Source organism: Mugil cephalus, chromosome 13 (assembly GCF_022458985.1).
Source record: "Mugil cephalus isolate CIBA_MC_2020 chromosome 13, CIBA_Mcephalus_1.1, whole genome shotgun sequence".
Taxonomy (NCBI): Eukaryota; Metazoa; Chordata; class Actinopteri; order Mugiliformes; family Mugilidae; genus Mugil; species Mugil cephalus.
Genome location: NC_061782.1, coordinates 5,207,746 through 5,233,447, shown reverse-complemented (window position 1 = coordinate 5,233,447; position 25,702 = coordinate 5,207,746). Strand labels below are relative to the sequence as shown.

Below are 25,702 nucleotides of genomic sequence, written 5' to 3'. Positions count from 1 at the left end.
GCACCATCAGGTTCCCTGGTGCATGGGACTAAGCTGCAGTCATGAAGTCATTTGCTGCGTTTCCATTCCCCCTAAAAACCCAAATATTGTAATAAAAAAAAAACTGGCAACATTTAGAAAAACCTGTCAAATATCACTAAAATGCTTTTACGCTCTCATGATTTTTCAGATGTATCGATATACTGTGTCGCAAAAGTCCAATGTAAATACTTTTTCTGCATTTCCCCATCACCAGAGATGATGCACATTTTTGTTCTTGTCTCGCCACCATGTCTACCAACAATTTATTAACCCTTTAAGACTTAAACATCAATGTGCAGATAAAGACAAATCTTGTGGTATTTTAATTACTGAACTCATCGATGGACAGAAGTGTCTTTGCACTTTGTACGTGTTTCCATTGAAAAGTGTTTTGCAAATGAGCTGTAATTTTCTTAATTTCTCATCACACGAGACTTCGATTTGAGGAAGATGGATTTCGAATGAACTGGTCACATGACCCTCTGCGCTTTTGCAATAAATGTTTATTTCGTTACGTCTGAAAAACCACCTCATGAGAGCATAAAAATGTTTTAGTGATATTTGAGGGGTTTTTCCGACATGTAGGTGTTTCCATTACCAGGGTTTTATTGCGATGTTTGGCAAGTGATGAACTGTATATTCTCACTCCACAGACAAAAACATCAGATATTTGCGAACTAATGAGGAGACTGTAACATCCTTCAAACTAATACCGTGTTCTCAGGACCTTCGACAATAAATCCTTTGCACCGTCTGCTTCTACAATGGTTTAATGGCACCCTGGAGAATTACCACCTCGAGCTGTTATCCGACACATAGGACTATATATATATATACATGTTCACATAATGATAGTGGAGGGTAACGTGCAATAATTGTAATTGTACTTCACTTTTTCAACGGTCAGTTCATTTATTGTCACTGCCACAATATTATAAAATAAGTTAATGGAAACATACAGAGCGGTGAAATACTTTTATACAGAGTGTGTACAAGGACATGACAGATAATAACTACCTTCACTGCTACTACAGCTGCCACACTAAATTCACTACTGTAGCTACTTTCTGCCACAATATATTACGACACAGAATTGTAGATGTCTGTGGTGCAGATCTTACATGTACGTAGAAGGTGCTTTAAATCGTTGTATTCCTTCCTCTGAGGGCCGGACATTTTACTGTCTCCATCATTTTATTTCAAAAGGGCTTCTACAGTGGATCATCCCACAGATACTTGATCAGTTTGGGACCTAGTGAATTTGGAGGCCAGGTCAACACCTTGAACTGTTCTTCATGTTTTTTTGCTTTTTGTGCGTGTCTGTGTCATGCTGCCTTCAAGGAGTGTCATTGCTATGTGGTGGGGGTGTCTGGTCTGGTCTAGGTTGGTGCTACATGTGACATTAACAGGAATAAATTCCAGGTCCAAAAGTTTCCCAGCAGAGCGGTGAACTCACAAGATTGTCAATGTTATTTACCTTTATTTATCCCCTGTCAGTGGTTTTAATGTTGTGGCGGATCGGTGTACAAGCACACCTGGAAAGACAGAATGTCGTTACTTTCGTGCACCAATAATTTTTTGCAGGTGAACTGCTTTTAAACTGCTCTTAAAGTCGATTTCTGCTTTTTCTTTGTTTATTTCAAAGCCAGGTTTTCTCTGGCTTTGACTCGGCCGGTGCTCGTTCTTCCTTGAGGCTAGTAAATCCAGAGCCTGCTCCGGTCAATGTGCCAGCGTTATTAGCCAGCTCTTTCCCCGGCCGCACAGCCAGCCAGCCAGCCGGTGCAGACATTTGGCACTACCCTCAGACTCACCCCTCGCTTCCGTCCTGCCAGTTTCAAAACAAAATGACCTTTATCACTGACAAATATTCAAAGGCAATCTGAGTAGCAGGTGTTCCTAAATTAGAATTTAACAATGAAAACCTTGCCAGCAGTGTAGTGGAGGCCTGGCTCACGCTGACCATTAGCATTTGCGGAGATAATGTAACTGAATTAAATAGGGAGGGGGGGCTCTTTAGTGCTCTGAGAGCAGTGGTCTCAGAAGGTATCACTTTGTCTGTGCCTCAGCTCTCAGCCGGTGTGTCGCAGCGATAACCGGAATCTTCCATCTCAACTGATTTCAATCGAGGTGAAAATGTCTCCATTCATATGCAAATAGCTCGCGAAACATTCAGCCTCACACTCCTCGCCTCAGAATTGTGACTTTCTTTTTTCAGCTCCATACTCAACTGGACTAATGCATTGAATTGCAAATACGCTCTATGAATAAATGAATAAAACCTTTTTTTATAGTCACCATTTCACTCCGCTGACCGACTCCTGGGGGTTCCAGATAAGACGGAGCGAGTGGCAGATGACTGACAGCGCTGTGTCTGATAGGTTAGGTAATACTGCGTTTTACTCCCTGCACAGCTGCTGTGTATTCATTAATGAAGACGGTCTAAAAATAGCAGTGTAATGCAGCCCTTTGGTGGTAAAGAATAGAAGCAGAACGCGGAATGTGATCATCACAGACTCAAACTCAAACCCTGGAGTTTCGCGTGTTAAATGTAACGTTTTGACTTTCAACAGGTAGATGCACCTCTTCCATCTGCCAGCTCTCTTCAGGGATGCGTTCAACAACATCAGCCTTCTGCAGCTAAAGCCAGCAATTAGTTGGTTACAAGCTCTAAGATGTGCGCAGAATTGGAAACACCAAGAAAGAATAACATAAATAACTAGAATAGAAACGGGTCCAAGTATCCCCCACGCAACTTGGACCCAAAGCCAAGTGTCCCCACTCCTGTCAGACATGGTGCTGCACTGAGTTTTAGTTTTAAAAAAATTTTCCCCATACATAGTCCATCTATATGTGCACTGTCTGTGTGAGTGTTGAATGTTTCTGTACCACTGCTGCCATCTTATCTTTATCAGAGCAATGAAGCCCTTGCGAAGTGCAAAATATTGCAGTTCATCGAGTGGCCACTTGAGGCTCCAAAACGCGACAAATCCCCATAGACCCCCGTGTTAAAAAGCCCGACTTTACAGCATCATTTAACGTGTTTACTGCCTGATACAATAAACTGTTTTGGTTTCACTATTCATGATTTTTTTTCTTACTCATTTGTTTATTTTTTATTGAGGTTTAAAATCCTGCATAATTAAAGGCATGGTAGCCTGAGCTAACAAGTTTGTGGTGAGTTGGGTGGGCGGGTCTTAACGTCCGGGCTGCTTTAGCTCCGCCCCAACATGACCCTCCCCCATGTCCATGTTTGGAGTATCCAAGTGGGGGCGGAGTAAAGCTCATCCAACATGGCGACCGTGGGCTCTCCCCACTTTGGGCTTCATTTTTGAGGTTCAGAATCCATCGCGATGGGTTTGTCCATAGTATATACAGTCAATGATCTCATCTAATCTTGTTTAAAAGATTTATTACTTTAACTTGGACACATGGACCATATCCTGCCATGTGGAGGCTGCCTGGCCAACAGTGATTTTTCTAAAAGTGATGCTTTGGGATCAACTTTGACTACAATAACATAGAATGCACACAATTAAAAGGCCTTGCAATAATTATTTCATCTTTCATTTGCACTTCCTACATCATTGCTCCTCCCCTGAGTCCTCCCTTCTCCGTAAAAGTATTACTAAATGCTGAGTTGGCCAAATGACCTTTGCTTCCCGTGAGTCATCTAAGAGCTGATTGAGGACAAATTAAATAACTAAACACCTTTTCATTTTCATTCGCACTGAAAATTAAAGGTGCAAATTTTTCCCTCTGAACTTAATCCCTTAAAGAAATTAGTGCTAACATTAAAGATGATAGCTTGTTGAGTGGGATCCTGTCAAGCAAAGCAAAAGCCAAAAGAGCTGTAATGATTATTTCTGTATTCGTCTCTGGAGCCGCTGCACAGTGCACATCCCGCACCCCGATAAAACATTGAAAGTCTGCCTACTCACTCAGAATATACACCGAGTCTTATTCACCGTAAGATTTTAGATTTATCTTCTGCGTTAAGTTATTCTTTTATTCATCACGCTATATCTTAAAAGAAATAACTGAAAGATGCATTGCAGTCTGGGACCGTCTTTAAAAGCCTTTCCTCAGTGGTGCGTTCAACTGAACAGATTGCATCTCTTGGAAAACAGTGTTGTGTACTAACAGCAGATAAATGTTATTTCCACTGAGTGCCACAGTTTGCAGTTATCTGTTTTTTTTTTTTTTTGTCTTGCCCGTGATCAGACGGAACCTGAAGGGTTCCCACTGACTGATTTATCTTATCAGGAAAAGACTACTGAGAAAGTATGGAACAGTTTTTATTTATTCTTGCTCGGAGGATTTATTTACCTTCCAGCGGAGTGCAGATGGTACAGTCTGGCCTGGCTAAGAGGAAAGAGAAACTGGGTCTGTGGTGAGCTCAAAGAGGGAGATGGAAAAAGGGAGGGCCTGGAGCTGGAACTGCATGTTATCGTGCTGAGGGCTAAAAAAAAAAAAAAAAAAAACGAGTATAAAAAAGGAGATATAGGGTATGGTTGAACTGATAGCGATTCTTGAACTCTAGCGGCTTGAATCTGGTAAAGGGCATATTTTTGCTGATATTTGGGATTTTGAACTAGAAAATGTTTGTGCTGAATATATAAACCTTGGGGCTTTTGCCTCAGGATATGTGACAATACTATAGATAATATTCATACATATTTTTCTGTATCATTACCAAATGAAGTAGCTTGGTTACTATATTTTAGAGATCAATAGTGAACATAATTTCCAAGCTAAACATAATTGGCTGTTTCAGATCGAGTTGCACCCTCCTGCCATTCCACTAATGCTCCACTGGAGGCTGATTCCAAAAGCTAGCCAATCATCAATCACCTGACCGCGTTAGGGTTTTTTATATAAAGCACTCATTTTAATTATATCGTGGCTTATGCATAATTTGGGGCGTGGCCTCTTTGAGTAAAAGGTGAGTCTTATCTTAGGTTGTCTTGGAATTATCAGTGTTAGGAGACGCTTAAGTGAGCCAGAAGTTGGTACTGGGAATGATGTCACTCCTGAACCATCGTCTAATCAGTTGCAGTTTTTTAAAAACTTACACAAATTGTAAATGGAACAGATAACTTGAACCAACTCATGAGTTTTTTGATAGAATTGTTTACACCATTAATCACAGTTTGCCACGATGGTGTTTCGCACTGTTTTGGATTTACCAGGCTATTGTTGTTAGCGCTACATGGGCTTGTAGTTTCCATACAACACATGAAAATTACACTGTAACAGCATTTCAACATATGTATATGTGGGGGGGAAATGGTGTCTGTGTGACCAATTTAATGCAACATGGGTGAATTTCTGCAGTGATGAGCTAATTAAAGTTACAGAAGTAGGGAAAATCGGAACTTGGAATCGATCCACATGGAAGAAACTGGAGAGACAGTCGAGTCAGACCTGGCCCACTTTTGAGCTCTGTGCTTGAGGGGAAACTATGAGTACAATTAAATAGATGGTGTTTTACACAGTAATGGGTTTCCTCCTGTCACCATTCACATAATGTCTATTTTAACACTTCATTTAGCTTCATTGTGGAATCTTTTCCTCCCACATAAGTGAAAAAGTTATCATCAAGGCTCAGTGAAAGCAATGGAGATGTCCTCTCGTCGTTGGCACATTGGCCTCTGTTTTTGTAGGACTGTACAAATGAGAAAATGACAAGCTAACATGTTGTTTTGTGGAGTGCACCAGGGCCAGGGTGCTTTGTAATACAGCCATCTGTGTAGCTCTGACTTTAATGAGACCTGTGACAAGCTCCTTGCTGGACAATATAATACAGCTGAGGCCTCTTGTCCGCATCAGAAATAGCAGGGGGCATTTTAGCTTTTAATGCTACCGGGGATGTTTATTTGCCCCATCTGATCCAGTTAAAATGCATCGAGCCTCACTCTAACTATGTGTCAATCAATCCATCATAGAAGAAAAAGAAGTGAGACTCCGAGCTATTCCTTAAATATTTTCACTTTTATAAATAACAGTAGTGCCTTCTCCGTTTCTCCAAAATCAGAAGCGGTAAAGAAACAAAAAAAGTGTATTGTGTGTGTCAGGCTGCATCCTGCTGGAGTGTCATTACCTGGTCTGGTCCAGGTCACGAACAATGTCCATTGCCTACTACATGACACCATACTCAGGCAGAGAAGCTTTTTCAGTGACAGGCTGCTGTCTCTGTCCTGCTCCATGGACATGTTGAGGTGGTAGTTTTTCCCTCAGGCCTTAAGACTCTACAACACCTCCCTGTGAGGAACCAGCTGGTCTGTGGTCATTGCTCATAATACTGTATATTTTCTACAGTATTATATATATTATATAGTCAATAGCCCTATTCGCATGAGATTAGTTTTACCTGGGGACCCTCACTAATTTCTAAAATTCACAAAAGTCGTCTGTGATCTTAATGCGAATTGATAATACTAATCCAAGTATCCAATGTGATCCAATGTGTTGAATAAGGTCAACTGGACTTGCAGTAAAACTGAGGTTTAAATAGGAAAACTCTGTGGGTAACACCCACCCGAAACTTGCTTGACCAGAAACTGGGGTCATGATTTCCATAATGGCTGGTACTTACCTGTCGTTGAATGGGGAGAACTATGTGCCGAGGCTACTTACCCTATGAATAGAGCTCTAACGAGGCTATTGATAGTGGGAGCCTGGAGGCTTTAAGGTGTGAACGGTGTTGAAACTTCTTGGGGACAGAAGTCAAAACTGAATTATAAATATATGGTTAATTAAATCTCAGTCCACCTCCTCTGTTTAGAGACGTTTTTTTACCACTTCCAATGTGAATCGATGTCTCTGTGATTTAGGGGTGAGTGTTTATTTTTTCGTGATGTTTGTTTGATTTGCTGCTTCTCTTTTTTTTACCTCTTGTCACTTTAAAAACCATCAAAGATGTGCTTTAATTCAAAGTTTGGACAGATATTAGGGCGCAAACTTAAGATGTCACTGAACTATTCACGCGTTTAGACGGAAGAAATCATTAAATCAATCGTTAATGCGTTCATCTGTAAAGGTGGAGCTGATTTAAATATTGACATGTCGTTGGTAATTTTTCCCTCTGGGATAAATAGTATCAAAAATATTTTTATTATCCAAAGTAATTAAAACCGTCTCTGTCACGCAGCGGAACAAGATGGAAAGTAGCAGAGCCACAACAACGGAATGTAAATTTGACTAAAACACAGAGTTTGTTTATCCCGTGTGAATGCAGCACATGCAATACAGTAAAACTAATCCTGTGTGAATAGGGTTAAAGTTATTTACTTGTCCTGTCAGTGGTTTTAATGTTGGGGCTTAACATGAAGTTATGAATAACTGGAACTCATCAGCATCTGCTGTAGATGTTTCACTTCACTACTGAATTATGCTAACAGTTACATTCTGGTGTTACTGCTAGTTGGACGATAGTTGGTCCTGTACTGAATTAATGTTTTTTTTTTTTTTTTGTTTTGTAGATTCTTGTGAGGTGTTTTTTTAGTTGTTGTTTATGTCATTTTGTTGCGTGTTTTGGGTAATTTAGTAGTGAAGTGTAAAGATAATTGTGTTGGGTATGAACTCCAGGAAGACTAGCGATGGCCTTAGCCAAAGCTAATGGAGATCCAAACACATTATTTAAATGATGACACTACCACCTTGCAAAACATCCACATTGCACAATTTCTAAATCGCTGTCTTTATTTTCCAGTTGTTATCTGCCCAAATTCTAGGTTCTGTACTGCAGACGTCATATACCTCTGGTTTTGGGTTAGGATTTCAGTCTGTGCAGAACTCCACAGTTATGAGGGAAGTAGGGAGAACAGCAACTTTTGTGAAATTGGCTTCCATACAGCAGACATGTTCAAGCTAATCTTAAACCAAACAGAAAAGATCGGGTTTGACTGCAAGCACAATCCGATCCAACCTTTTCAGAAATGCCTAAATCAGACATCCCCTAAGCATCCCTAAATCCTGTGCAGGGTAGTCAGGAGGTACATGTTGCACTGGCCAACACTTTTTTTTTCCTGCCAGAACACCTGCTTAGGATTTGTTCCTGAAATAGTCTGACATCGATAGAGTGATTTATGCATTTCTGTGAGCGGTTCACATTTGTTATGTTTACACGCGCACAGGAAGCCAGGTCATTGGAAGAAATCAAGTTAAGGAGGAAAACCAGAGCGCGCTTTGTTGTTGGTAATCAGATTCCGCACCGACCCTCTACCATAGCTTAAAACCAAGGCTGGCATATTTTAAACGTATTACAAGGATGAGTAATGATGATTTCCTGCTGTACTGCTGCCACTGTGATACTCCTTCTCCGGTGCCCACAACCATAAACAGACAAACGAAGCGGCGGCCTCGACGAGAAAAGCTCGCTCAGTTACACAGACTTTTCTTAATCCCTTTCTCTGACTGCGGAAGCCGGGGCTCTCGTTTACACAGTATATTGAAAAAGTCGAGTTATACAAATAAAACCTTAACAATAGTTTTGTGCATTCTGAAGCAGACTACTGTAAATGTGTGTTTTTTTCCCTCTGGCTCACTTAAGCATTTTACTGATAGCCTTGTGCGTCGCTGGCATCCCTGCTCAACAGTCATGCAAATGAGATCTAAGCATCCTTTGGAGATTGCTGGAAAGCCACATCAAAGGACACATTTCTTTTATTCAAGTCTATTTTAATACAGTGCTCACGTGCCGTGTGTAGTTGCTGATGTTTGGTAATACGCAAAAGCTAAATGAGAGGAGGTAGACAAGCTGTAAAAAAAGTAATTAGGTATTTGTCTGCGAGGCAGGACATGCAGCAGACACTTGATTTGTTATAGGGACTGTGGACAGTAATGCTATTGTAATGACTCTGACCTCTCCGGAGTCCCATCCTGTCCTCCTGTACTTTCACGGCCACTTCCTGGTGAAAACCCCACTAAACTAAATAAATAATGAGGTGATTTGTCTGGAAGTGGGTTTTCTGCCACAAACTCCCGTGTTTGGAAATGAAATTTCATTAGAGTTGCTTGGGCCTCAGCATTTGATGCATCAATGTCGAGGTATCCGTCCTGGCTGCTGCATTAATCAGCAGCTGAAAGACGCCGTGGGCTGTTTTGAAAACATTTTCTTTGCAGCAGCACCGTGGTCATATTTGTGGAGCTGAAATTTGGCTTAGGCGGCAAAGCAGGGATGTCATTTTTTTCTTCATCCTGCAGTCAACAGTGTGTCTTTATAGACTGATCAGGCATAACATTACGACCACCTTCCTCTGTGGATCATCCCACAGACACTTGATTAGTTTGAGATCTAGTGAATTTGGAGGCCAGGTCAACACCTTGTGCTGTGCTATTTTTTTAGTTGTTCCTACAGCGTTCTGACTCATGGTTAGTGCGTTTACATGCACAGCTTAATCAAACTATGCTCGAAAATCAACTTTCTGAAAACGGTCCTTGTCGCAGTTTACATGCAATGAGGAAAATTGAATCACTGACGGGAACATGTCCTTCTCCTCCTCCACAGTAGGTGGCGATATGTGTCTTTTCAGCAGGTTAATACGACTTCCTTTCTGGTTGACCTATTACATATAATAATCAAGAGTTGTTCATGCAGCAGACCTGCATTTAACAACAACCAGATGGATAATAGTTCTACTTTTTTAATCTTGTATGTAATGTGTGCACTACTTCTGGTTCAGATAAGATGGCGCTCTCTCTCAGGTGGTTCTTCTACTGGCTCTGTTTACCGTGTTCTTCTGCAATTGGCTTTGTTGGATATTTTGTTCCAGGGTCATACGCCAGCGCAGCAGTTGTGTAGCATGCGCACACATGTATTGTCCAGTTAAAGTCCGATTAAGTGTCTTCATGCCAGAGAGGTTAATGTTAATGTGGTTTTAATGTTGTGGCTGATCGGTGTGTAAACATGTTGCTAATTCTGTGCCTAAATTTATGTTTCTCTTGAACTATTCTTGCTTAATTTTGTCCCTCTGTCCCTCCCCCTCTTTCTCTCTCAGGTATGCATTGTGCAGAAGAGGGACACTGAGAAGATGTACGCCATGAAGTACATGAACAAGCAGCAGTGCATAGAGAGAGATGAGGTCCGAAACGTCTTTAGAGAGCTTGAGATCCTACAGGAAATTGAACATGTTTTTTTAGTAAATCTCTGGTGACTATCCCATGTTTTTACACTTTCAGTGTGGTCTGCTGTTGCCTGTGTCCGTCGCCTGCTTTTGCCTGTTTGTGCGTTTTGTAGATCCATTCGTTCTCGAGGGATTCCCAGTGGAGGGATGCATGCATACTTGCACAAGCTGTTGCAGCCTTTAGCCAGAAGCACTCTTTGTAAATATTAGGCTCCTAGTGTTGCGTGCACTTAATTTTCTGCATTTGAACAGAGCGATTACAAAAGTTTTAAAGTTCCATTGAGGCACAAAACAAGTTTTCCTCCAGAAACCAATGACCATTAACTAAAGAAACAATTTACACAGGAGAGATATTTTGGGATATTAATTTTGACTCTAAACCCAAGAAGCACATTTGATAATTACTGTGGTTGGAAATGACCTTACTCTTCCCTTGAGTGTGATATGTGGGTGAATGTAGGCTGCTTTCATTATTCAACACTCATCTCCAGGCGGGGCACATTTTCTAAATGTAATTGGGGACCTGGCACGGCATTCACGGCATATTACACAAAGCACTTTACTCGCTGTAATTGGTGGAATGATAGTGCACGTGCGCTATCTTCTCCGTGCAATCGCCACCGGAATATTATGTTATTCACATATTCCGTGATGAATTGATTATGTGTAGAGACCGAGTGGGGGTGAACCAAGACAAAATCGCGTCCGGGGCTCGTTCCCCTCGCCGCGCCGTAAAAGATTTAGGTTCAATCTGCAGGATGTTTTTCCCCCCGCTCTGGAAGCTACTCTACTAGAACAAACTGAGGGCATTTTAATGAGCGTAGGTCTGTGTATTTTTTATAATTCCCTGCAGGAGTGTGTGGCTGCCAAAGCCTTCTGTGTTCTAGTTTTCCATGTGCTGCGCCGCTCCACTCGGTCTCTCATACTCCGAATCCAGCACTGTTTTAAATGCTCATTAGTTATCAACACGCTTTAAGTGTATCGCCGTGGCTACGTGGGAATGAGAAGTTTTCACACCTCCTCTCACACCGCTTTCAAAAAAATACTCGACAAAGGGCCTGTCCATCTCCCTGGGAGCGCGTATCAACCACGTACTCAAACGGCTTCTCTCGTGCCAGAGCTCTGCTGGTCCCACACGTTTAGTCTTACTTTAGATAGTCCACACACTTTTTTGCAAATGTTATTTTTAACATTTGTCACTGTGAGGCTCCTTCATCCACTTTCATTTTTAAAACCATTCGTTTTAAAAAATTTGTTTCACCCAATTACCAAAGCTTATCCAAGAAATGCAACTGGGCCCATGTGGAGCATCTGACTGATAGTCGGTCATTAGAGCACCATTAATTGGAGAAAGACTAACAACAAGTTATTATCTAGTTGTTAACAGACACTAGTCATGCCAATTTCTGAAGGGTGACACCGGCAGATGTTCCTATTTCAACTCAAATCCCAAGACTTGGATAAAACATCTTCAAGAAACACTTGTTAAGACCTGGAGGACTGAGAACCTTCATAGACAATTACTAAAGCATGTTATCTCCCAGAGGTATTTATGCGTGCAGACAATTTTTTGTTTCATTTGAAGTGAATTTAAGTTTTTTCCCTCTAGATCATTTGAGAGGTTTTGATTTTTTTCACTAAGTTTTAGCTTGAAGTTTTAGTTTCTTTTGGAAATCCCCATGAAACTCGTAAGTTGTTACATAATCCTTGCACTGGAAGCTAAAAGGGATAGTGTTTCTTGAATTATACTTTTCAATATTTACTTTTTTAACATCTTCTTTATCTATAATTTCATTTTGTGTATATTTTATTCAGGTTTTAATGGTTAGGGGATAAATCCTGACAGATGTAATTAGAGATCTCATTTAAAAGTAGCCGTGAATAGTTCATACAAAGTGGCATTTCCTTTAGCAACAGCAAAAAAAAAGTGATACAGTATGCCACCATTTGATTTGATTTAGAATAGATTTGCTTGAGGACGCTGTTTTTAAACATACATATCATGGAAAGCTGTACTTAGTAACTGGCTAAAATTATATTTTGGATGCTTTCCATCCTCATTAAGTGAATAGATTCAGGCTGACATGAAGATCTGATTGGACACTAAACTGAAAGCTACAGTGCAAAATACAAGGAAAGTTTAGATTTTTTTGCTAAAGCTGGAGAGGAGAACTCAGTGAGATGTAAAGGAAGTCAACTTATAGCTGGTGTCTATTAATATGCTTGTTCCATAGACTGTATATGAATATGGACAATGCAATGCATTTAATGCAGACTGATGCTATTTTCTCTGGGATACCGGCGGCGCCATGTTGCACCATCTAGCAGCACGATCCGAGAATGGATCCACGTTTGTAATCAATGACCCGACCACACTTCCTCCAGACTCACTCGTGTTTTCATTTAATTGATTCTGCGCTCTGTTTCACCTCCTCCAGTTACAAGGAAATGTTGGATTATACACTGAACTTTCCTTTTTCTTTTTTAAATTTTATCTTTTACACCTCTCAGGGTCCAATGAGTCGATTTACAGAGTGGTTGTCGTGGCAACAGGTAGTCGGCATTATGTCACACTTTGCTTCTATAACGTCAAATAATGAACTAAACTTATCCAAACTTTTGACACTTGAACATGCATCAACATTATATTAACTAGTTAAAATGACTGAAATCATCCTTGGAAAAAATTTATTATGACACGTATTTTGGTTTGACCCAAGTCCCGCCCACTAACATTGACCTATACTGCAGCCAGCCACCAGGGGGAGCTCTACTTGCTTTGGCTTCACCCTTGAGGAGCGGTTCCGTCCTCCATATTTTACACAGTCTGTTCATTCTACCCCCATTTTAACGAGACACTTTGTGAGCATATGTGCGAGACGGCGTCGCGCGTGCATGCATCACACAAACACCCTGCTTCATTTAGCTGCTGCTCGAGACAGCGTCTCAGCTGGGCAGGTAATGAGACAGGACTGATGAGAACACAGCTTCATCTTCCCATCATCCCTCTTACTGTATCACAACCAGAAAATATAATTGGCCCGCTGCACGTGCGCGCCGTTTAACCAATCCCTCACAGATCAGATGGTCGCTGCTATCCATAAGCTTCTCAAACTCAAACGTTAGCGTTGCAATGCCTGCTGCTTGTCATGTGGACTCTTCAGTACATTATTAATAGATGTGCGATCGACCAGATGCGGTGTTTGGGAAGTGCCTATTCTGAAAAGTACACACACACACAAACACACACACACACAAAAGGAGATGCAACTCCAGCTTTGATAAGACTTCATAGGACTGTTGTATTGATAGGATGCCTGGAGAGAGTTGGAGAGACAGTCAGTCAGAGAGGATGCAGGAAAATACAGCTGTCAGAGGGAGGCAGGGTCATCACATAGAGAGAGGGGGCGCACAAGACAGCAGCAAGAAAGTATTTGACATTGATTTGTTTTGTAAAAAAGAAAAAAGGATGTGCAGACTAATAGGATTTGTAAGTTTTCCTTGCACACAGTGTCTCAAAATGTTCTTTTTTTTTTTCATTTTGCTTCTCATTGACACATCCAGAATTCAGCTGTGCATTTGAATGGCTCCGTCCGTGTCTCTTCAGAAGAAATGTATTAGGAAGTAGCCTCGTGAAAGCCCACACTGAATCCCATCAGCTGTGGAAAGGCAGCCTTAAGCCAGGCAGATGTCAAGTTTGCATTCCGCAGTAATTGCTGCAACCGCTTTCCCTCGCCGCCGAGAAGCGATGTGTAGGTGTCGAGGGTGCGCAGAATGGATTACCCCAGAGGAGGAGAAATTAACTATCATCTGCTGCACACCCCGTCCATCCACACATATCCTTGTACGGATTTGCAACACGCGAGAAGACGCTGACTCTTTTTTTTGCTTTCCCTCACGATGTTTGAAACTCTAAAGTGCAAAGGGTCGGCTCTGCCCCCCCGGAGGCAGAAAGCAACCAGGGCAAGGGCACAATGACTTGGTTCCCCTGGTTTTGTGGAGTATAATACATCATTATAAAAAAGCAAGAGTTTGCCTTAAGCTTTACATCACAACGGATCACTTTCAAGCAGCGTCGACCATCCCTGGTGACCCGGAAAACGTGAGCAAAAGGATGTGGAGCTGCAGCGACAGCTAAGATCTTCAGTCCCTCGGAATTAAAAGGGCTTTGAAGGTTGCAAAAAAACGGGGTGAGTCATCGAGAGTGGAAATATAGTGTCTTACTCACGCTGCCCATGCCTTTTATAAGCGTCAGAAAGTGAGCAAGAAGAGTGGTGAGGATGGATGTGCCCCATCCTGTTCGGCCTCCATTAGGAATATTGATTTCAGGCCTGGTTGGAACAAAGCCTTGGGAGACTATGGAACAAATTAGCCTCTACATCCCCAGTCAGCAGATATAACAAACCCTACGAGGGAATGGGGCGGGGGGGCAGGGGTGTAACCTTAAATCAGCCACTCAAAAGCAAAAAATATAGGACCCAAAACCACAGGAGCTGGTTCTTCTAATAAAGCCCTGCCTGCGCCTTGACAGATCATTTTGCCTCGGACTCGCAGCCCTGGACGACTTTCACTAAAAACTGACCTAGACACTGCTTTTTAAAGAAACTTTTTATTTTGTAGGACACGGCCGTGAAGTGCCCCTCACGAAAGCAGGCCAGTGGAGGTGTTTCAAGTTAAGGTTGGAGACTGCTGAGAGGAGCGTCAGTGATCACTCACGCCATTGTTGCGAGAACCCTCGGAGGATCACGCGGACGTCTTGTGATTGAGGCATGCAGTCGGCCCCGGCCGTTCTCTACCATCAACTTTATTTAGGCCATTAAAACTTTGCGGGCCAGATCGAGCCAGCAGAATCACATGCCTCGTGTGTTCCTCCCTCGCGCGTTTTTCCCCCTCAAAACTGTTTCTCCTCTTCCGCTTGTCCCTTTATTTGCCTCTCTCTCTCGTCCCCCGTCTCCCTGGGCTCATTTGTCATTGTGGCCTGATTATTTCAGCCCGCTCCTTGTGCTCCTTCCAACCGGCTAACCTTCCTCCTCTCGTAGCCGCTGTGACTGTCGCAGCCTGGAACAGTCCTGGCCTTTCCACATGGCCTCCCCGTGATTTTGGGCAGCAGCGGCAGCAGCAGCTTTCCCCCGGACCCAGATAACTGACAGGCATTCATTCACACTCAAGAGTTTTTACTCAGTGCTCATTATGAAGCGCCGCCACTCAATAAGTGGTGCTCATCACAAGTGCAGAGGGCACGTAGAACGAGATAAGTGGGGAAGTTTAGTTTGACCCATTTCAGCTTGAAGATCCCTCTCCTTGATATATGCAACAGTTAGTTTGCCTTATTGTACTTCATCCTCATTGCTGTCTAATTTAGGATTATTCAACTTTTTCTCAGCAAAGCATCTCCACAATGATGCTCATGTTGCTACCTAAAAATGTATAAGGTGCTTTCACCAAGTGGGTAAAATATCAGCTAGAGCCTTATTAAGGTAAAAGGGCACCATCAGTCACAAATACAGGTTCCTATGCTCGAAAATAACAATTATGTGCTGGCTCAACGTAGACATTTGACACTTTGCATGGACATTTTTAAGTTATTTTGTCTAGTATTGAGACACACACATCCCAGGAGACTTTATTATTTAGCGTCAGACTAAATTACCAAAGCAGCAAATGACTCCTTCCAGATATTGTAACGTATTTCTTTTCCTTTCACTCTACTCAACATATTCATGCAAATTGTTGTTTTTCTTTAGTACAATAACTTATTTATACGAGTCGGAATGAATTTGAACCGAATGCACCTCTGTGTTGAATTATGGCAGAAATATCTGTTGAAAATACATGCATTATTGAATTAAGACTATTTTCATTTACACGAACGTGTTAAATTAAGTTATCAACTCGTTATAAAATGTACACATAACAAACAATTTTTTTTGTGCAGAAAAAACTCCTGATTTTGAGCTATACTTACTTACAGTTTTATAAATGCGAATTTTCTGTTTAATGCGTTTCGTTTAGTTGTTTCATATTCATGCTATCCCCTCTTTATCAAAAAAGCAAAGGGTGGAGCTTGGATGTGCAAAAAAACTTAAGAGTAGAATTGCACATGATTCTTAAAGGACACTTGCTTGCAAAGGTATTCTGGACATGTCCAACAGAGAGGACGCAGAATTTGCCAGATTGATTGTGTTGAACACCTTTGAATGTCCCAAGAAAAAACCAGAGGCAACATTTGGACAACTTCATGTCAGTCCAGAGTGAGCTAGTTGTTTGACAGTGTCTCACGGCGTTACGATTAAAAGCTTGACCGTCAGAGGGAGAGGTGAGACACAACACCCTCTCTGTCCCTTGGGCTTCTCACGCTTCGGCTTTTGCAAAGTTGAAATCGTGATCTTAAAAGCACACTGACCACTCCACCTGCACCTCCACCACTGTGACCAAGGCGTGAATGAATGGAGGGATGGACGTCTCCAAATAACCCGTCCAACCAAACCACCCCTCAATTTAAAACATCTCACCTTCCCTTCCACTGTTCATCCACCAGTGTTTTCATCTCGTTTATTTACATTCTTTTTAGGCCTGTCAGATTCCCGGACTTGACATTGTGTTTATTTGGAGCAGAGTCTTGTAAAAAAAATAAGGGGTTGGGGATGAAATTGGTTTTGTTCCTCCTCTGTCCCATCCTTGGTGAGAGTCTTAAAGGTGACAAGTCTTGTCAGCGCCGGAGCTTTCATATGCTCCACTTGTCAGCGCGTAGCTGACATCTCCTTGTCACCTCATTGAAAGCCGGGAAGAAAGTGACAACCAGTCTCTCTCTCTCACTCTCTCAGGAGCCCAGATATTATTATTTTTTTTTTTTGTCAGCATTGGACTGGGAAGACCGTTTTGTGGAACACCGAGGTAGCTAGCGCTGCCTCGGAGGAAGCTCATCTGTCACCCGGGTGCCAGGAATCAGACTGTGACAATGAGGTGATAAAAAGGTGATGGTGAGGAATCCCTGCCAAAGGCAAAACAACATCCTGGTGCTGCCCATCTGCTGAGACCTTTGAGTAGTGAGGCTGATCTATAAAGGGTCAGGGCAGGCCGGTTTAGAGTGTCTCGTGTAGGTGACTCCGTTGTCATTTCCAATTGAGTGCATGGTACCGAAAAACCGGGGGAAGAGGAAATTCCTTCTACGAGAAACGATTTTTTTTTTTTTTTTCCACCTATCACTTGAAAGTTGAGGCTATTTCGCCAATTAATCCACTCTGTGTTTTAGGAGAAGAGAAAGAGAGCTGACAGTTCTGCAAATGGTTCTTTCCTCTTCTGTGACAGACCCTCTAATCTGGGGATGAAATGGAGTGATGTGATTCCCGCTCTGCAGCAAACACAGTCATCCTATTCTCACTTGTAGTTAAGCAGGAAATTGCACCTGAATAGGACCAATCAGACTGTCCCCCCGAGTGTTCAGGGCCAAGCTTGAAGATATGAAGGGGCGGGCGGGGGGGACCTGCAGCTATAAAAAGAATAAGCAATACTTCCACAGAAGATTTAATGGGAAAGCAAAGAATTGGCTCAGTCGCAGACACATTAAGCCAAATTTGATGGCAGAAATCACCAAGGCTCAGCTTGTTTTCCCTCCTCTGCTAAAAAAAAAAAAATTGCATGGGGTCCTATTAAGATATTAGTCTGCAGTTTTTTTTCTGTTTTGATGAGATATTACAGGAGATTCTGTTGTACTAAAACCATTTTTTGGCTTAATATATATATTTATTTTTTCAGTGTCTGGGGCAGAAATTGTGTCCCGGTGTTTTAATTTGATGTGCATGATTAGTAAACCTGATTGATAAAAATGTTCCACGGACCACTCTATTCACTCGCGTCAAGCAACTGTGAGGATTCAATTCACCCGTCGTTTCCTGTCTGTGCATTTCTTCAAATAACCAGCATGTTATTAGCAAAGCCATGCATGTTGCTCCGTCACTGTTGTGTGTGCATGTCCAGAGCCATCATATATTCATACACAACCCAGCTCAAGTTTACACTGATGTCCGTCTTTGTGTTGTATCTCGTAAACAAGCATGTGTGTTTGATGATGCAAGCTTTGCTCGTGTAGTGTACTGTGTTTGCTGCATGCAGGAGCACAGAGCCCCCCCGCCACACACAGTACTGTATGCGTTGTGTTATGTGCGTAGTCTTTGCTTTTGTTTGTGCAGCATGTGTGCTCTTGCCACTTGTGACCGTGACTGAGCGCTGTGTTGTCCCACCCGGTCCCAGGTACTCGTTCCAGGATGAGGAGGACATGTTCATGGTGGTGGACCTCCTGCTGGGAGGAGACCTGCGCTACCACCTGCAGCAGAGTGTCCAGTTCAGCGAGGACGCTGTCAAACTCTACCTCTGTGAGATGACGCTGGCTCTGGACTACCTGCAGAGCCAACACATCATCCATAGGTACAAATATTGCCTTCTTCTCTCAGCTAGCCCACCAGATGGTCCAATATGGCCCTTGAAATTTACACAGAAGATATTAACTGCAGTTTTTTTGTTTAAATAAAAGTAGCTGCTATTCCTGATTTGTCCACTAGGGGTTGCACAGTTTTAGTAAAAGTTTTGCAACGTAACACGACACTGAGTCCCAGAACTGAACTGTAGATGGCAGCAGTTCGCCAAAATTTCATTTATATTTTTTCATAAGGTGTTTTGTTAAATCAACATCTTTTATTATGTACTTCTGAACTAAACACAAATGGAAAAGGGGAAAATTTGAAGTCGTTATTAATAAACCCCCTTCACGGTCTACGTCACTGTGACCTCATGACATGAGCTGGAGGCAAAACAGAGGGAAGCTCGAGGCAAACACTGTCTCTGTCAACCGGGATCCAAAACCGAAAAAGCAAAAACACTAACTTGAAGTTTTATCGCATATCAGCCTATTTGTAGAAAACTTTGGTTGAACGCAATTAAAAGAAAGGATTGGAGTGAGACAATCATCAACAACTCTGCGTTTGCAGCGCACATTTGATATCAGGTACGATTATTATCTAATGCATCAGTTTCAGCCGGAATAACGTTAGGGGTTAGACTAAATTGTGACTGAAATTACGTTTAGTTAATTATTATTTGGAGGATTCTTGATGCATGCTAAGGCTAACTGCAAGCTAGTTGTGTGTTTCAGGGGTGTCCAAGTAGAAGTTGCATTTACTACGTTACCCTCCACAGTGGTTCCACTTACTTCTTGTAATATCTTTGTTGGAGAGGCGTCACGTGATAAAGACAGACAAGACTTTGTCCCCTCTGTGTCCTCCTTTGGTCAAATCGTCCATCCAGTGAGTGGGTGTTTAGGGGTCAGTGAATATAGTCCCAATAGACAGAGTCAACTTTTTAAAAGTGATTCGTGTATTAGTATATTCTCTAAAATATACGTTTTCCTGGTCCATTCTTGCCAAAACAGTCAATTAAAATAGTAGTGTTTAAGATGTTTTGCCTCCAGCTAAGCTCCGCCCCTCAAAAAACGTCACACTGTTTACAAAATGTGAAGGGGTCTAAAGGTTTTTAAGCTATTATGTTACTGGTCCGGCCCCTTTCAGATTAAATTGTAGCTCTGGATTAAAATAAATTTGACATCCACGAAGACCATTACTCCGTGAAAATGATTTTATAATTGATAAAAATAGTAGAAGCAGCACAGAACGATTGTGTCCTATTAATGTATTATCACTGTATATGTATGTTTCTTTCTTTGTCATAAGTACGTCGCCAACATTGACTTTTGGTGCTCTCGAGAATGTGCACAGTGAGTTTATCAGTTTATTTGCAGAAAAACAGTAAAAGAACAGACCATAAATAAAAACAATCAGATCAAAGACCCTAAAACGGGAAATAAATGTTGGTGGTGTGTTGGTACATTTATCTTCGATACAAAATTGAAAATTGTGGTTATTGTGGCATCAGGCATGCGGTTTTTTTATTCGCATCGTCTGTATCAGGAAGTGGGAGACACATAAACCCTAAAATATACCAACTAAAATCTATATCCATTGCCTCGATACATCAGATGCACCAGTGACAGCCCATTATATAATTTTGTTTAACCAGAACCGTCACTTCAGCTGCTAGAATTTCTCCGGCATGGTAAAAACACCCCAATAAGAGCAGCTTTATGTTCCATCTGTAACTTTCACTACTCACCACTTTTTGTTTTGTGGTGTTTTTGCTTTTCCAACGTGCAAGAAAATCTTTGGAGATTTTGTTTGTGTTTTCATTTGTTAATTTTTGTGCAAGTCCAAAATTTCCTTTCTGCTCCAGAGGATTGTCAGAACCACAGAGTCGCTGTGCCTTTCCAATAAGAATCACCTGCAGTTCTTTTTGCCTGTAAACATGACTCAAGCGTCTCACTATTTATAGGTACATATTCCTTACACCCACCTTCATCCTGTCTTCATTGACTAATCTCACCTGCTTCCACACTGACCTTACTGTCAGCAGACTCTGTATTATTTATCAAGAGGAGTTCATGGTTCCCTACAGCTGATAGTATAAAGGGTTAGTCATGTTACTTTGACTACAGAGTGTACCCTTTCTGCTTTCTATATTCTGCACCAGTTATGCTTTATTCATAGACTCCTGGCAAATAAATAAATAAAAATATAAAAGAAATACAGTGAAATGTCTCGTTAAATGTTCACTAAACTTTAGGTCTGTTGTAAGAGCTTTTAAGATGAATAGAAAGTGCAACAAAATGAGTTTTATGCAAGTAGAGCTTCTCCTCATGCTCCGTTTCTCAGTTGACACATGGACTCTGATATTTAACAAATAATTGGAGTAATAGCCAAGTCTGAACATCTCAGTCAGAACATCTCAGTCAGAACAGACTGGCTGGATTGGAAGAAATTTCCACTTTTGATAATTTGGAAAATCTCTCTAGTTGTGACAGATAGATTCTTTCTACACGTTTGCCCCTCGGTTCAGTTTCCACAAACACGATGGTGGTAAAATTACTACAGCAGGTTGGACACATGTAAACATTTAACCCTTTATGAAGCATGGAACCTCATCGGGTAAATTCTGCACATATTTTAAATTGCGTCTCAGTGAGGTGGAGAAGTGTGTGGTTTACACCCAGTAAGTCAGCGAAGATCAAGGAAACCTTCTCAGGTCAAATGTGTTCTGCAAGGTCCACCTCTGCATGAACGCTGAACTTTATCAGGTGCCCTGAATCAGAAAGCTAATGTTGACAAGTGACTGAATCAGCACGTATGTTGAACTGGTCTAAAATACATTTTTACATGTTCTTCCCACTTGAGGGTAAGGAACCATATATTGACCTTGACTTTCTGTGTGAAAAATACAATGGAATATTTTGAAAAAATGTCACAAAAGTATAAAAGTTTCCTTATGCTCCATGATACATTTCTAGGGTCGAAATTTAGGATTTCCAAGTTCCCAGGTTCAGTTGGGTTGAAGTAGTATTGTCTTTGTACATATAGCTCGGGTCTTACCTTATGTAGATATGTGTGCATTCTGTTTACATAACTTTTAATCTACAAAGATACCACCGTTTTTTACATAATTGGTACCATCCATCACCTTCAACCAGAGTGGACTCATTGTCCGCAGCTTTTTGTCCAGATATGCTGAGCGCAGCAGTAAAAGGAAGTGCGTCTGTGTGTGTGTGCGTGTATGTGTGCAGTCCAGTAAGTGAAAGTAAGTGAAAGAGCAAGATCCCAGCAGACTGCAGATTTAATGCCACAGATGGCTGAAAAACTGTCTGAACCACGTTCAAAACGTTTAGTCGGGCTACATTTCTTTCTTCAAACGACAGCTTTGGAATCCTTTTTTCACGCCAGGGACTTGACCACGTCACTTGCGTGCAATGACCAGTTGTGTCTCCACAAAAATGATAGAAAAACAACAAATAAGTTGCATAGAGTTTAGCATTGGAGCTCTGTCCAAATTTAAAAAAAAAAAAAATTGAATCTGCAAAAAAAAGAGTTGGAGAAACAATGTGTAAAATTTTATATTTTTAACTTCTCTGCTGGTCGCCTGTTGGTAAACTGCACAATATGTGCGTCAGCCTCGCAACGACGATGGATATCTAACCCTATTCAATACTCACTGACAGTCAGTGGCATCGACCTCCCTTTTCTACACGCAAACGTTAAAAAAAGCAATATATTCCAGCGCTGGTCATGCGTGCAGGCATCGTGTCGTACACACAAACAGGCTTTTGTGTAAAAGCTGTTTGTGTAAAGCAAAGACTTTCCTGGGCTCCATATTGTTTATATTATATAACACAACAGTTGCATGCAATGTGTAATTTCGATGTGTCAGTCACTCATCTCGCTACAAGACAGGTAGCCACTGCCCCCCCCTCGTGTCTAGTTGCCATGTCCGTAATGTACATTCCACATCTGCCATTAGAAACAGGTGACAGATGCTCCAGCATGTCTCCCCCCCGTCCCCCCGCCCTCTTGACATCTGCCTTTGACACAACCTTGTCTGCTCTCGAGGGGGGGGGGGCATCCGATCCATAGGTATCTGTGGCCTCTGCGTTGCTGTTCCACCCTGTAAGTTTTTGACGGGAGAATACTATACAATTATTTTGTTGCACCAACTGAAGGAAGAAGGGTCTCTGGTCGCCTAGCAACAGTCAGCTGCTGCCACCATGCCCAAGGAGGTAAAATTAGTCCTGAGAGGAGAAGGGAAGTCGAACCGGAGTCGCTCTTCTCTTCTCTTCTCTTCTCTTCTCTTCTCTTCTCTTCTCTTCTCTTCTCTTCTCTTCTCTTCTCTTCTCTTCTCTTGTGACACATTGTACTTGTTAATCACACAGGAGGTTTGTTTTCGACGTGAATTAAGAATTCACCCCGTGTTAGACCGATGTTTCATGTGTTTCCTGAGCCCGCTGCAGAAATAAATTAAATGTTAAGCGTATTCTGCTTCTTCAAACAAAATGTCTTGGTGTTTTACGGGGGGGGGGGGAACTCGTGCCAGGATTCCTCCTGCGTAACATGTGTGCGTTTTCCTGCAGCTTTGTAGCGCTGGTTCAGTCCTCATCACCACCACCTCCACCTCCACACCCCTCCAAGAGTTTTGGCAGATGGCATTAGCATCAGCTTAGCGTTGCATAGCCATAGCAAACACATGCGTCCTATGGGGTGTGCTGATGCTCTCTGTAGACTGTGTGTGTTCTCTACGCCAGTGTGATGTGCAGCATAATTAAATAAGCTGTGTGCGTATGTGTGTGTGTGCTGTTAATTGCCTGTGGAGGGATCGACGGTCTGGGAAATGTTGAGATGTGTGTGTGTGTGTGTGCTCACAGGTGTGAGTGTGTACCTGGATGCGTCCATTGAATAGTGTAATGAAAGCATGTGCAGGCAAACCTCCGGAGAAACCCTCAGAGGGATCGTTTGCGTTCTCATGCACTCAGGCAGCAGATCAGAACATTCACCTTCTTGTTTTCTCGCCGACACGCACACACACAAACGCAACATGTTGCATCAACATGTAATTCACACATACATCAGCCTACTAACGCCTCCTACAGACATTCACATCTACACATACTGTACACATCTAATCCCACTTGACTGCAGTCTATGGTGACTTGAAGCTCAGCTACAGCACGTGTTTAATTATCGGCTTTTCGGTAACAGAAAGCATTTTTTTTATTATTATTTGAAACTAATTGCACAAAGGCTTATGGGCGCCTGTTGCAGAAATATTGACATATTGATTAAAAGAAATGGAAACAAGACAATTAAAGAAAGATGCAGCCAAATCATGTGACTGAAACGTCCGGGGAATCTAGAGAAGAAGAGACGACAAACTAAAACCTTTCTATCCGTGTGTGATCTGTGTTGAGACACAAACATGTCTTTGTTTAGTCTATATTATTTTTTCCAGATGTTTTTCTGCAGCAGATGTTTAATGATAGACTCCCATTTTCTGCAGACTTTCAGGAAATAATATTAAAAAAGGACTTTTTTTTTTACTTATACTGCCAATGTTGGCAGCTGTGCAAATGTATTAAATATGTCCGTATGTCTGTATTTGTATGTTTTTCTAATTTGTTCACCTTTTTTTGTCTTCTTTAGAGACGTCAAGCCAGACAACATCCTACTGGATGAACAAGGTAAGGATATACGCCTTCTGCTTCGTGTCTTGAGTCCGCCCCTAGGAATGATTTAAAAAGTAAATGAACGTGCTACTGGTTTTACTTGAATAGAGTGGTTAAAAACTCGAGGGCATAAATAATCAAATAGAGTCAAATCATGATAGAAAGAAGGGTATCTGTCGCTCTGCAATCTTCCTTTTAATTAACAAGGGTTTGTGTTCGGCCCATTATTATTTTTTTAAATAATTGTTCATAATGCAATTTGCTTAAATAATTGATTTGAAGAATAAAACTACAGATTAATTATATTTTATCTTGGACTGTCAGTAGATTAAACAAATTGTAACTGCTATTAATCTCATAATAGCTTGATAGCGCAGCATGATAACTTTTCTAAATGTACATTAAGGGCTATTGTTTAGGTTTTTAATGCAACATGAGAGTAGACGTTTCTTTTTTCTGCAAGGCAGAAGGTGGATGAGGGCTCTCTGCATCAGTTGTTTCCCAGTGGGTGGTGTTTGGGACTCGAGGGCTCTGGTGGGGGCTCAGTTCACGTTGACAGTTAATGCAGGTGGCTTTGTTCTTGTCGGGGGAGCCATCTGGCAGAGCGTTGGGGTGGTGCTTCCCATTTGGAGGACTCTTATCCGTTTTTATGCAGGGAAGTTTATTTTTACGTGCTTTCCATTCAGCATCGGCTGAGTACGTCACAGTGGTGCATTTATTAGTTCTGATGCCTTGATGATCAAGCTGGAAGGTTACAGGAGGGACATCCAAATTTTATGATATGTTTAGAAATTTTAAAACATTAACCCCAAAACTGTGAAGGAGTTAAATTCACATGGGAGAATGATTTGGGGATAATTATTGACAGAGAGATTCTGGGAGGAAGTAAATAGGTCATTAGGTTGAGACATGCAAACAAGGCTCCTATCATTCAAAATATTGAATAGAAATTATTGGACCTTTGTGAAAATGACCACGTTAGGGCTCAGAAAAAATGATGAGTGCTGGAGATGTGAAAAAGAAAGGGGGACACTGTTTCGTATGAATATGACGTGTGCATTGACGTCACTTCCGCATGGGGCCACGCCCCCTTGAGTGGTAAAAACATAGTGAAAAGTAGCGGTGAATACAGCGAAACCGGGAGAAATGTGGATTATCAGATCAAATTAAGGACAACTGGACTCGACAATGATCCATGCGAACTAGTATGGATTTGGAAAAGTGGGTTTGCTTCGATTTCAGGTTGTTTAAGTTGGTTTTAGGTCATTTCAGTTATGATAAATGTAACGTTAGCTAAATAAAAGATGCTAACGCTAAGAACTTTACTGAGAAGTAACGTTAGCCATACGATACTGTAGCATTAAAAGGGTGACGAGGAGTGATCACGGATATTCCGTTTATTGCTTTATTGTTATTTATTGTTGGAACTGAAATAGTTACTGTCGGCTGTGACTACACCAAAACAACA

The 25,702-nt window shown here is 41.6% G+C and overlaps 1 protein-coding gene across 1 annotated transcript in view; it reads left to right on the top strand.

Moving 5' to 3' along the window:
* Positions 1-25,702, top strand: part of LOC125019295 (serine/threonine-protein kinase 32C-like) — a 91,516-nt gene that overhangs the window by 48,483 nt on the left and 17,331 nt on the right. Inside the window, exons 3-5 of the mRNA XM_047603985.1 lie at positions 10,020-10,171; positions 18,396-18,569; positions 24,212-24,249. Coding sequence (XP_047459941.1) covers positions 10,020-10,171; positions 18,396-18,569; positions 24,212-24,249 — 364 coding nt within the window. The remainder of the gene's footprint in view (positions 1-10,019; positions 10,172-18,395; positions 18,570-24,211; positions 24,250-25,702) is intronic.